Source organism: Myotis yumanensis, unplaced genomic scaffold (genome assembly GCF_028538775.1).
Source record: "Myotis yumanensis isolate MYYU_CA2020_CCGP unplaced genomic scaffold, mMyoYum1.0.hap1 SCAF_1, whole genome shotgun sequence".
Taxonomy (NCBI): Eukaryota; Metazoa; Chordata; class Mammalia; order Chiroptera; family Vespertilionidae; genus Myotis; species Myotis yumanensis.
In genome coordinates, this window is record NW_027223752.1 from 34966830 (window position 1) to 34979279 (window position 12450).

At 46.2% G+C, this 12450-nt stretch overlaps 1 protein-coding gene across 1 annotated transcript; it reads right to left on the reverse strand.

Annotated features, from left to right (window-relative positions):
- Nucleotides 1-468: 468 nt before the first annotated feature.
- Nucleotides 469-11634, reverse strand: RDH12 (retinol dehydrogenase 12). The gene is made up of 7 exons (XM_070417862.1): nt 11440-11634; nt 9889-10007; nt 9229-9384; nt 8438-8542; nt 6684-6893; nt 4185-4374; nt 469-3191 (listed from the first exon to the last, which is right to left on the reverse strand). The coding sequence occupies exons 1-7, from the start codon at nt 11505-11507 to the stop codon at nt 3089-3091; spliced, it is 951 nt and encodes a 316-aa protein (XP_070273963.1). The 5' UTR covers nt 11508-11634; the 3' UTR covers nt 469-3088.
- Nucleotides 11635-12450: the final 816 nt, after the last annotated feature.

The following is a 12450-nucleotide window of genomic DNA, read 5'->3' on the forward strand; positions in this document are numbered from 1 at the left end:
TCTCGGTGCCAGTCAGTTAAGTGGGGATAGCAATAGTAGCTGCCCTAGAGGGTACTTGTGGGGACTGCTAATCCTAATTAACCTAAGTGCTTTGTATCAGCTACTATTCTTCCCCACTGGGTGGAGTGGGTGAGATGGACCCCAGCTTCAGGTGTGGGATGTGATTGGCTTAAGCCAATTAACATAGCCCATCCTTAGCCATAGGGATTGGTTCAGGAGAGGGCCCAATATTTATTTAGGCCAATGAGGCACAAGAAGATTTGCTGGGACTTCTGGGGGGGAAACTTCCACTTCTTTTTTTTTTTTTCCAGGAGAATCATCTCTCTTTCCCTGATTTAAACAAACCAGTGGTAAAAAGACTTCTGTGAGACAACCAAGGAAACTTGAACTTCAAGTAGTAAATGATACTCAGGAATTATTCATGTTGTTAGCAGTTACATGTCAGCATAAGAAAAGTTCAAAACTATAGAGAGTTGTTATGAGTTTATTTGAGCCAAACTGATGACATATATATAACAGGAAGCAAAATCTTAACAGATTGAGAAAAGGCTCCGGAGAATGGCAGTTTTGCAGCTTATTTTATACATTAGAATCAAAGGAGGAGTCATAAGAGGGTTACATGAAATCCACTGGGGGTAGATGAAGGAGGTGGGAGAAAGCATGGGCTAGGGGGTGGGGAGAGAAACATAGGATTGGATAAAAGGCAAAATGGAGAAACACTTTTACATTTGTGGGTAGGGAATAGTTAATAAACATTCACAGCACATAGAAATGGTATACGGGGAACAAGATAACAAGAGGGACTCTGTGGTCTTGTGCTCTGGTGCTGGTAGTTGTGCCTGAGAGAGGTCCAGAAAATAAAATTATTCTGACATTTCAAAGACATATTATCCTAGATGCATAAGAGCAATGCACAGAGCTCACTTAAGGTAAAGACTGAGCTTTGCTACTCTGGCTGGTGTTGCTCAGTTGGTACAATACACCAAAGGTCGCAGGTTTGATTCCCGGTCAGGGCACATGCCCAGATTGCAGGTTTGGTTCCTGGTTGGAGAGCATACAGGAGGCAACCGATCTGATCGATGTTTCTCTCTCACATCAATGCCTCTCTCTCTCTCGAAAATCAATAAACATATCCTCAGGTGAGGATTTAAAAAAAATGACCTTTGCTAAGGGAGCTATAGACTGGGATGTGACTGCCTGCTATAACCCGTTCAGTTAGGACTTTGAGATCAGAACACCCTGTGTGGTTACTTTTGTTCACTGAGCTTGTCAGGGTTATTGCGTAGCCCCTTTCTCATTCACATAGAGCGTTGTGATTTAGTAACAAACAAACGAACAAACAAATGTCCTTATTTAGATACACACATTAAAGTATTTATGAATGAATGTGTGATGTCTAGAATGTGCTTTCAAATATCCCACCCCACCCCCAAAAAAATGTCCTGGAGGAAATATAGATGAAACAAGACTGACAGAACATTAATGTTGAAGCTGGATGACAGGCAGGTACATGGGGATTCATAATACCATTTGCTCTACTTTTTTCTATTTAAAAATTTCCTTAATAAAAAGGTGTTTTTAAAAAAAAGTCTACTTGCTATGGATGAAAAGGGCATTTTTGTCACCAGATGCCCTGTGGATGCTTTAGAACAGAAACCAATAACCTGACTTCGTGAGTCAAATGGCTCACAGATTAGGTCATCTCTCTACCTCTTCTTGGTGACTTCAGCACTTGAGACAAGCAGCAGATCACCCAGGGCTGCAGCACAGGAGAGCAGAGAGGCCAGAGAGAAAAGACCTATGATTTCAGGTAGAGGGTTTATCAGAGCGTGGTTTTTCTGCATCTATGTATCCAATTCAATCAAGTCCCACATTCCCTCGCGCCTTAATCTATAGAGAAACGTAGCATATGTATAATTGAAGTCACTTCCATTACTTCTTAGATAATAAAATGGGAGAGCTGGAAGAAACTTGAGGAAATATCCAATTGAAACAACTTATTTTACACCATCCTAATAATGCATTATAAGATGTGACATTATAACAAGGTTATGGGTTGTGAGTAGGGTGAGATACTACTCACTAAAATAGAAGGCTGGCTTCCCATTTTGTTCCATTTCTCTCTTGCTACCCTGAGAAAATAAGTAAGGCAATGGGATGCGTAGTCTATTTCCTCTAAAAATTGAGGTAAAGCCCTGGCTGGTGTGGCTCAGTTGGTTGGGTATTGTCCTGTGCACCAGGAGGTAGCCGGTTCAATTCCCCGGGCAAAGACACATGCCTGGGTTGTGGGCCTGATCCCTAGTACGGGTTGTATAGGAGGCAGCCAATCAATGATTCTCTCTCATCATTGATGTTTATATCTCTCTCTCCCTCTTCCTTCCTGTCTTTCTTTAAAAAAAAAAAAAATCAACAAACTATTAAAAATATGAGGTGAAGGGAATGCTTTAGAAAATGAAACCAGCTACATGATTAAAAATTATATCTCAATAAAGCTAGAAATTTTTTTTCAATTTCTAAAAAAGAAGTGGAAAAAGAAAATGGGAAGGCCCAGCTTCATGCAGGGACTCCAGGGTGCTCAGAGGAAGGAACCAAAGTTGGCCAAGGTTAAGCCAAGATTTTCCTGAGTTGGTCCAGACTCCAGAGTTGTGACCAGAATTTAAAGAGGAGAGATTAGTCAAAAGTTTGAGTCTATAGTCCCTGGAAATACATAACGCTGGTGCTCCTGCCACCTCAGCTGAGCCTGCTGGCTGGCGTTTCTGGTCCCGGTGAGGAAACTGACCCAGTTTCCCAGGTTCTTTTGCCATCCCTGTGCTCAGCCTGGCATCTGCCTCCTCCTCCTGCCCCGAGAGGGAGGCCGACTGCAAGTCTTGGAGAAGAATGCTCTGTAGATGTGAACATCTGATGCCATGAGCCAGCCTCACAAGACGGTTGGGTATACAGAGGTTTCCAGAAGGGTCAGGAGAATCAGAGGAGGACAGGATTCACAGCAGCAGCCAGCCGGGAGGACCATCCTCAGGGTTGGCCTTCTTGGTCCCCCTTCATGATGGCACGAACCAGACCTGATAAAGCCGTGGCTCTTCTACCAGCTCTACTTCCATTGAATTCCTAGAAGCTCACAGCTGACGGCCCACAGACGCTCAGCAGTTTTGTTATTTCGGGCCCTTGGAGACACCCAGGCCCTCTTGCAGTCACTGGAGGGCAAAGAAAGAATGTAAACATCCAGGAGTGGAAATTGACAGTCTGGAAAAGTTTATGGCCTCTTTCTCAGAATACATTTCTAAATGTATAAAATAGGTTGCATGAAAAGAAACCAACTGTATTGGGATGCAGTCTTTAAATATTGTAAAAAATCCATGGCATAGTAACACATAAGCTTCTTTACTAATATAATCTATAACAAGAGCTAGCACTGGGTCTAATAACCACAGGATTTCCAAGTAGTGGCGAGCAGAAGTGACATTTTGAGAAATCTACAACTGCAATGTGGCATGAAAATACTACAGTTTCATGGGTGACAAAATCATAGGTATTACCACCAATCCTGCAGTTCATTGCCTGCATTCATGGAAAATGCGGTTCTGATAAAGAAGAAACGCCTATGCGTTAATTACCTTTCCTTACACTCTGCTCTGCTCTGTTTGTATAAAATAGATATATAGTGTTTCCCTCTTTTAATTCCAGGCTCCCCTTTATTCCCAAACTGAATTTGTGATAAGACTCAACACTGAAATGTCTATTTCTATATTGCAACAGATAGTGCTGATCTTGGCAGCCTGGGGAGACAGAGTTCACCCTGGGGAGCGTGGCCTTGCCCTGGTGCTTTGTGCTAAGTGGTATTAAGGAATGCATGGAAAAGTCAGCCAAAGGTTCAACGAGGGAGCCTGCTAATATCCTTCCCAAGGCACCGTCAACGGGGACAGCCTTCTCTTACGGCTCTCAGAAAGCTACAAAGCTTTCTTTCCTGGAAACATGGCACAAGATATAAAATAGAGCCAGGAAAGCAACTCTTGCCAAGTTTCTAATGTAAGTTCCCTTGGAAAAGTCACAGCATTTGAATTGCAGGCCCAAACCAAACCTGGATTCTGCTATGAGGCGCAAACTCGGCCACCTGGGGTGCAAAGCCCAGGGAATGGTGAGTGTCACCATGCACAGGTGGGGAGAGAACCTGCGCTGCCTCCACGCACCTGAAGTACTTGCCGCTCAGAGGCTCCAGGCCCTCAGCCAGGGCGCAGTGCAGGCTGGTCTGCGCCCCCTCCCGCGCTGACTTGAGGAAGGGGGAGAAGAGCCGCCAGAGCAGGCACATCAGGAAGGAGTGGCGGACCAGCTCGGAGCGGACGATGCCCGGGTGCACCGAGTAGGTGGTGACCCCTGTGCCTAGGGCAAAGAGAGCACAGTTAGAGCAGGGACACACTCTGAGCCCCCAAACAGCTCACCTCCTGCTGCAAAATGCATAAGTGAGAAAAAGGGACTCAAAAAACAGAACCCAGTGATTTAGAAGGTGCCACCCCTAGCCAGGTAAAATCTGGCTAGTAATTAATTGATCTCTTCCAGAAAGATCTATAGCCTTCTCAGCCTTCTGTGCTCCAAAATGAATGCTTGGTTGAAGGTCCTTCTATGTCGATGTCATCTTTCTCTGTGACTTAAGTATGTATACTAATAAAAGGGTAATATGCTAATTAGACCAGGTCAACCGGACATCTTCCGGATGTCCAACTTCCTTCCGAACAAAGCCACGGTGGCAGGGGCCGAGGCAGAGGCAGTTAGGGGCGATCAGGCCAACAGAGGAGCAAGCAGTTAGGGGTGATCAGTCCAGCAGGGGAGAGCAGTTAGGGAGTGATCAGGTCGGCAGGGGAGCGGTTAGGGGGCGATCAGGCAGGCAGACAGAGGCAGTTAGGGGTGATCAGGAAGGCAGGCAGGCAAGCGGTTAGGAGCCAGCGGTCCCAGATTATGAGACAGATGTCCCAGATTGGAGAGGGTGCAGGCCAGGCTGAGGGACACCTCCCCCCCCCCTGCCCCCCCCATTCATGAATTTCATGCACCAGGCCTCTAGTTAATAATAGAAACAACAACATGTACTAGTTGCACTACTAATACTACTACTAGTAGCAATAGTAGTAGTATCAATTACTGACAGTGGCATCTTTGGAATTTCTATAGGAAGGGCTTGCAGAGGTAGGGAACATCTGACCTGCGGGCTGTATAAGGCCCGTGAAATCATTTGGTCTGGCCCTGCCAAGGCATTAGGGGTGAGTTAATTAAATATTTGACCAAATATAGCAGGCTAATTTTTAAATTGATATTTTTGTATGGCCGGCGAATGATGTTATAAATATCCAAATGGCCCTTGGCAGAAAAAAGGTTTCCCACTCCTGACTTAAGGGAAGCAATGTGGTTGAAAGAAAGGAAGTCAGTGGCTTGAGCCGCATTTGCCGGGCAAGCACCTTTTATGAGGTGTAGATTGAGGGGTGTTGATGAAGATGATGGGGGTTAACATGCCCCCCAGACACCCCTGGTGCCTCCACTATTTTTAGTACTTAGTATGTGCAAGGGCCTACTACATGCTTTACCTGCATTATCTCATTTGCTTCTCAAAGAGGCTTATGAGGTAAGTTATATTAAGTTGCCCATTTACCGTGGAAAAAGCTGAAGTCTCATCACAGTGAGGTTAAGTTAAGATTGCCCAAGGTCATACCTTAGCAGGTTGCAAGGCCAAGGTCTGAACTCTGATGTAAAGAACATGGACTCCAGAGCTGGACTGTCTGGATTTAAATCCTGGCTCAGCTAGGAAACTTGCTTGGTCAAGTTGCATATATATCTGTGCTGGTCTCTTCTGCCTATCTTGTTTGTTTGCTTGTAGAGCAGGGAAAAACAGTAGCACCTACCTCATAGGAATGTTGTATTAAATGAGTTAAGACATGTATAGTACATGGCACACACAAAACTCTCAATTATTATTGTCATTATTATTATTTCTTTTAATGGTTGCCCTATTCTTCTACCTTCTGTGTTCTGATAGCAAATACCATTGTTCCCGAACTCTGGCTTACTCAGCGTAGCAAATAGTCCCCATGATTTCCAGATCCCAAAGCCAGCAACTCAAGTAAAACTCCAGGAAGGGAAAGGATCATAGGACTAAGAGAGGCCTCACCTCATTTTAAAGTTGAGGGGATGAAGTCAGGAGAAGATAAGGGGACATGTCCTTATACACACATGGCTACCATGTGATAGAGCAAGAACTCAGACCCAGGGGGTGACGTCCAGCCCTAGCCCCCTGACTCCAGGCAGTGGCACCTCTCTTGCTCAGGTAACCACATGAATCTCAGCAAATAACACTCAGAAGGAAGTACCCTGGATTGAAAGCAGTATATACCTGGGCTGGCTGCTTCTTTGGACCTCAGTTTGGACCCATATAATAATAATACCTGCTCTGCCTGTTGCAAGAGGTTGTTGTGAAAAATAATATCAGATAATAGATAAAAGATTTGACATAAATGTAAGGTAACTTCCTAGGTTCCTAACTGTTACTCAATTTGAAGTTTCCCAAGGGCATCCTCCTCAGGGCATAGAGCTACCTACCACTGTAGTGCTCATGTTTGAGGTGTTCAGAAATTTCTGTGAACCTCTCATCTGGACTGAAAACCCTGCTTTCGCTACCTGAACCCTGGCCCTTTCTCCCGACTTACCTTGGAGCTTTTTGGCCAGCTGACGAGTAAAAAGCACATTGGCCAACTTGCTGTGACAATAAGCAAAACCGCGGCTGTAGCGCTTCTCACCCTGGAGGTCGTGGAAGCGAATCTTGCCAGCAATGTGGACCACTGATGACAGGTTCACCACCCGTGCAGGAGCAGACTCCTTCAGCCGCTCCAGGAGCAAGTGGGTGAGAAGGAAGTGGCCTGCAAGGAGAGCCAGCAGGGAAGATTGAAGAGTGGAGTGGCTGCCCTGGCTGGTTTGGCTCAGTGGGTAGAGTGTCGGCCTGCGGACTGAAGGGTTCCATTCGATTCCGGTCAAGGGCACAGGCCCAGGTTGCAGGCTCGATCCCCAGTAAGGGGCACACAGGAGGCAGCCAATCAATGATTTTCTCTCGTCATTGATGTTTCTAGCTTTTTCTCCCTCTCCCTTCCTCTCTGAACTCAATTAAATATATATATATATATATATATATTTTTTTTTTTTTTTTTAAATTTTTTTTAAAGAGTGGAGTGGCTGCCAAGGCTCAGGATATGGGAGGTGAGGGCAGGACTTCAGCATTAGCTCCCTATCTTCTGGGTGCGAACAAATTTTTATGTAACTCAGTGCTAATGGTCAGGCAGTCTGAGTTAGTGACTTCTTTAAGGCAAGGGCCAGAGCTAGACTATAGGTGAGGCAATATAGACTTAATCTGTACTTGTTTGAACCTCTGCCCTTGCCCCAATTAGGAGAAAGGCTACCTGCTGGCTTCTGACCCCACTATGGCCATGATCACACAACTGTGGGTCCAGGTACACCCGTGTACAGAAGGAAGAGTGGAAGAGGTAGGGGAAATTACGTGTGTCTAGGATCAGAGAACATATTCCATGGTCTCCTCTCTAGAGCCTCACCTTGAACTCTGAACCCCAGCCTCTCTCATACCTCAAGTCTTCAAGGTTTGCCTCCTCCATCGACCAACCCTTGGCTTTCTGAGCCCTCAGTTACAGATGTGACTCCCTCCAGCCAAACATAGGCTCCTACAGCCCCTATGCCTGGCTCTGCTTGACAAGCCTCGTGCTACCACAGCCTCATCCAAGAATGGCATTTTTCTTCCTGGTATCTTCAAAGTTATGGGGTTTCTTTTTTTCTTTTTCTTTTTACTTCATTATTAAATTTACTAGAGGCCTGATGCATAAAATTCATGCAAGGGCCTTAGCCCCGGCCCCCAGCCTGCCGCCGCTGCAGCCGCAGGGCCTCTGCTGGCTGCAGGGTCTCTGCCGTGGGTTCCCACCCCCCACCCCTCACCCCCTGCCCACTGCGGCTTTGTCCGGAAGGAAGGAAGGACGTCTGGTCTAATTAGCATATTACGCTTTTATTATTATAGATTGGGGTGACATTGGTTAATAAAATTATATAGGTTTCAGGTGTACAATTCTATAATACATCATCTGTTATTGTGTTGTGTGTTCAACACAACAAGTCAAGTTTCCTTCCATCATCATTTATCCCCTCATACCCTTTCCTACCTCCCTTCACCCTCCTTTCCCTCTGATAATTGGGATTTTTTTTTTAATGGTATGTGTAGGAGGACCTCACTTTTTTGGACTAGTCAGGAGAGGTATAGTGGACAAAAATCCAGTATGTCCAGTCTATTGGAACCCTGGCCTCCAGTAGGACCACTGGAGATTCCCAGCACTAGTGTACGGTCATCTACACCTACAGAGAACAAGATGGGGTCAGCCTTGCTTTTCAGTCACTCAGAAATACTTACCCAGGTGGTTGACTCCCAGGTGGGTTTCAAAGCCATCAGCTGTCTTGGAATATGGACACATCATCACTCCTGCATTGTTGATCAGAATATGGAGCTGCTTTTCCTCTGTAACACAACCAAGGAGACCCTGTAGTTAGCAAGAAGTCTGCTAGCTGCCCAGCACAGTCCTGAGTATTTACTTCTTGCCTTTGGACCTATCTTAGTGATATTCAGTAACCACTGTTATTTGGGTTTCTAACTTTAGTAATTGATATCTTCCTGGACACCATTGATTCATTCATTCATTCATCCATCCATTCAGCAAATATGTACTGAGGACTGACTCTGGGCCAGACCCACTCTGCTGGGCATACAGTGGTAAAACAGGACAGGCATGGTCCCTAAACCTCATGGATTTCATAGTCATTAGTAAAAGCTGGATATTTTCCAAGATACACAAGAATTTTGGCAGCAACACAACCTCATTTGGTGCCTGTGGCCACAGAAGGTTGCTTCTCAGAATGAAAGAAGAGAGTGGCATCAGGGCCACACCTTGATGCCAAGGTACAAGCCCAGACAGGGAGCTGATACCTCCAACATTCCCATTGCAAAGGCAAAAGGATGATAAGGATCCTGCCCAGCTGGTCCACCTGCCATCCCCTTGCCAATTCCCTGCCCTGCTGGTTCATGTGGCAGAACCCGTCCAGTGGAATCCATGATGGTTCTGATGTAAGGGTCAGAGACAGGTCTGGGTGGGGCAACCCCTCCCACACCCAGCTTCTTGCTTTTCTGGCTACCCACCAGGGTCTTACCTGCCAGAAAGCCTTCAGCAAAGGCTCTGATGGATTTGGTATCCGATAGGTCCAGTTTCCGCACCAGCACCTGGGAGTTCTTTGTATCAGCTCGGATTTCACTGGCAGCAGACTCCCCCTTGAGCACATCTCGGCAGGCAATGTATACTCTGGCTCCTGGGGCAAAAAAAGAGGGCAATGTGTTCAGACCGTAGGCTGAGAAAGAATATAGTGAGTGAGCTTGGGACTGGTATACAGCGAGTTCTCCAGCCACCCCTAGAGCAGTGAGTGTTGTATTGCCACTCTTCAGGATTCTCACTGCAGCCCTGCTCATTCTCCTTGCTACTAGCTTAACTCCGGCTGGGAACCCAGGTTTTTTCACTCTGATATTTAATGTTGCTTAGAATCTCCTTTTAGAATAAGACACTTGACCAACACTGTACATGGACATCATTGTTTGTCTTACTTTATATAAGACAAACAGTAACGGAGCAGGGAGGAAGGGAAGTTTGTTTAAGGCCACAGAGTGAGTTGGTGTCACAGCTGGGCCTGAATCCCAGGTTCCTTGAATTCCTGACCAGAGCCTCCAAGCCCAGGAGAAAAGACGAGGAAATGTGGGCAGAGCCCGGGTGAGAAAGGCAGGAGGTGCTGCCCTGTGGACATGGAAGTGGAGGGACTTGCCTCTGCGAGCGAGCTCTCTGGCCGTCTCCTTGCCGATGCCAGTGTTGGCGCCAGTGATCACCACTATCTTCCCAGGAAGCTGCACGTCTGTTCTACAAACCCCACCAGCGAAGAACTTCCTATAGGCAAGGGAAGCAAAAGCACTCATGCGCCATCCTTCCCAACCCCAGACTGAGATACATAGCATCCGTCCAGCCTCAAAGAAGAATTTCTTACAGTTGTCATCGGGAGACCTCAACAAGCTAATCTCCAGGGGACGTGTTCCCAGTGAGGAAGGGGATCTCCTGATTGTCAGCTCAGGTCGGAAGGTCATGTGTCCAGAAGCTACAAATGGCCATCTAGGCAAACAGTGGAAGTGCTCTTGAGCTGGAGCCCAGGGAGACCTTCCTTATTAGATAAAGATAACAAAGCTCTTATCTCTTGAGGTTCCTGGAGGTCAGCTGCCTCCTCTAACCTGCATTAAAACATGCAAAGAGCATTAAAGGATTCGCTGGTGCTGAGCCCTCGATCTTCAATAAGCACCAACAGTGAATAACTGAGGAATGGCACCTCAGAGGGTCCCACATACAAATGTGGCTCTTGGGCTCCCTCTCCAGTTTTAGAGAGCCAGCATCTTCACCTGTTTGTGGGGTTTTTTTGCCATCTTCAGAGATTCCATTCTAGCTATCAGCACACTGAGAAACCCTCTCTTTTTAGACCTCTGTGCAGAGAGCATCTTTTTACATAAAGTTAACTTGACAAGTTCCAAAAAGAGGATGAGAGGTGGGGACAGATGATTTTCTGAGCACCATTTAACTGTCCGGCACTTTCCGGAGGGAATTTATTTTAATCCTCTCAACCGCTCTCTTATTACCCCCATATTAGAGTGGGGCGGGGGGGGAAGGAGGCTCAAAGAAGTTCAAGTCACTTGTTAATAGTGGCAAAACTGTAATGTGAACCCAGGTTTCTATGCCAGGACCCAGAGCAACACTCTGTCCCTCATATGTCCATGTAACCTTCTTTATCAGCAGCAATTTGAAAATTCTCTACTCAGACACACGTTTCTTTGACACTTCCAGAAATCCCATAGCAAAAGAGCCATCCCAAAACATCTTTAGTTGAGGAAAGAGAGTTTGTTTCCTTTCCCAAATGCCTGGTACTTAATGAGTCCCTCAGCAATGACCACCTAGTAACCCAGCAGGGCCACCTTAACTAGAAACAATGAAGAAAGGAAGACCTTCCAAGGAACCCAGGGGAACAGAGTGAAAGAGAAGGACTTTCCCCTGAGTTGTCTGTCAAGCAACTTAACACTCATCCACTCAGCCTTCCACTAGCATCAGCATTCAAACCAGCCCCTCTACTCCCAGCCCAGGTGGTTCCTTCTTACTTTCCTTCATGGCTTCCATAATTACCTTTCCTTTCTGTTTCTTCTGCCCTGGCTTTCTCTCCCTTAACCTCTATCCCTTCCTCTTCTTTCAGCAGCCGAGAGAGAATTCATCTACTTACGAGTTCCATGGCTCCCAATTTAGGGATTTGTAAAATACTGTATGAGTCACTGAAATTAAGACAAACCTGATGGATGGAGCTATCACATACAGGAAGGAAAGGAAGGAGGTGAGCAGTCCCAAGATAACCATCATCTTTTCAACTTCTTTAGTTTCTGCTCCTTAGCAAAAACACCTTCGACTCTAACTCGGGTTCGGGCTCCTGGTCTGCCTCCAACTCTTGTCTGCTTCTGGCTGCTTCTCCCTCTTCTAGCTCCTCTCAGAGCTCTCAGCAACAGCCTGGCTCTAAGCCTAGCCCAGAATCCTATTTAAATCCGAGAGCTGTCAGAGCACAGCCTGCTGGGAGATGTAGTCCTGAGAGAGGAGGACGGAGGAAGGAGTGGAACCTCACACGAACCAGCAAAGAGAATGAGGGGAAATGCAGAAACTGCCCCCTAACTTTCCTACCCTCAATTATTTCTCTTATCTAGAGAATGTTTTCTCTCCAACCACCCCCACCTCCACTCCTGAAAGACAGAATAGTTTTAGCTTAAGCAACAGACCCCATTTTACTTGAAATACAAATGTGATTAAAATAGGAAGACAAGGAAGAAACCCCCAGGAGAATGGTGAAAGAAGTCAGGACAGTGGTATCTCTTGGTGGGGACTGGGTAGAGATTGGGAAGATATATGTTGGGAACTCCAGGAGTGTTCTGTTCTTCGAGTTGGGTGCTGGTTACCCAGGTGTGCTCACTTTGTGAACATTTATGGAGTCACACGCTTGATTTGTGCACTTTTCTGTGCTTTATGTGACACTTCAGTGAACACATCCATGTACATACCAAGGAAAGGTATAGAGTTTCAGTGCATGGACTTCCTGGTTCAAATCTCAACTGATCTTCTTACAAGCTCCATGGTCCCGGGCAAGTTACTAAACTGTGTTAACTCAGTTTCCTCACTTGTACAAAGGGCTTAATAAAAGTATATACCTGCCGAAACTGGTTTGGCTCAGTGGATAGAGCGACGGCCTGCGGACTGAGGGGTCCCAGGTTTGATTCTGGTCAAGGGCATGTACCTGGGTTGCGGGCACATCCCCAGT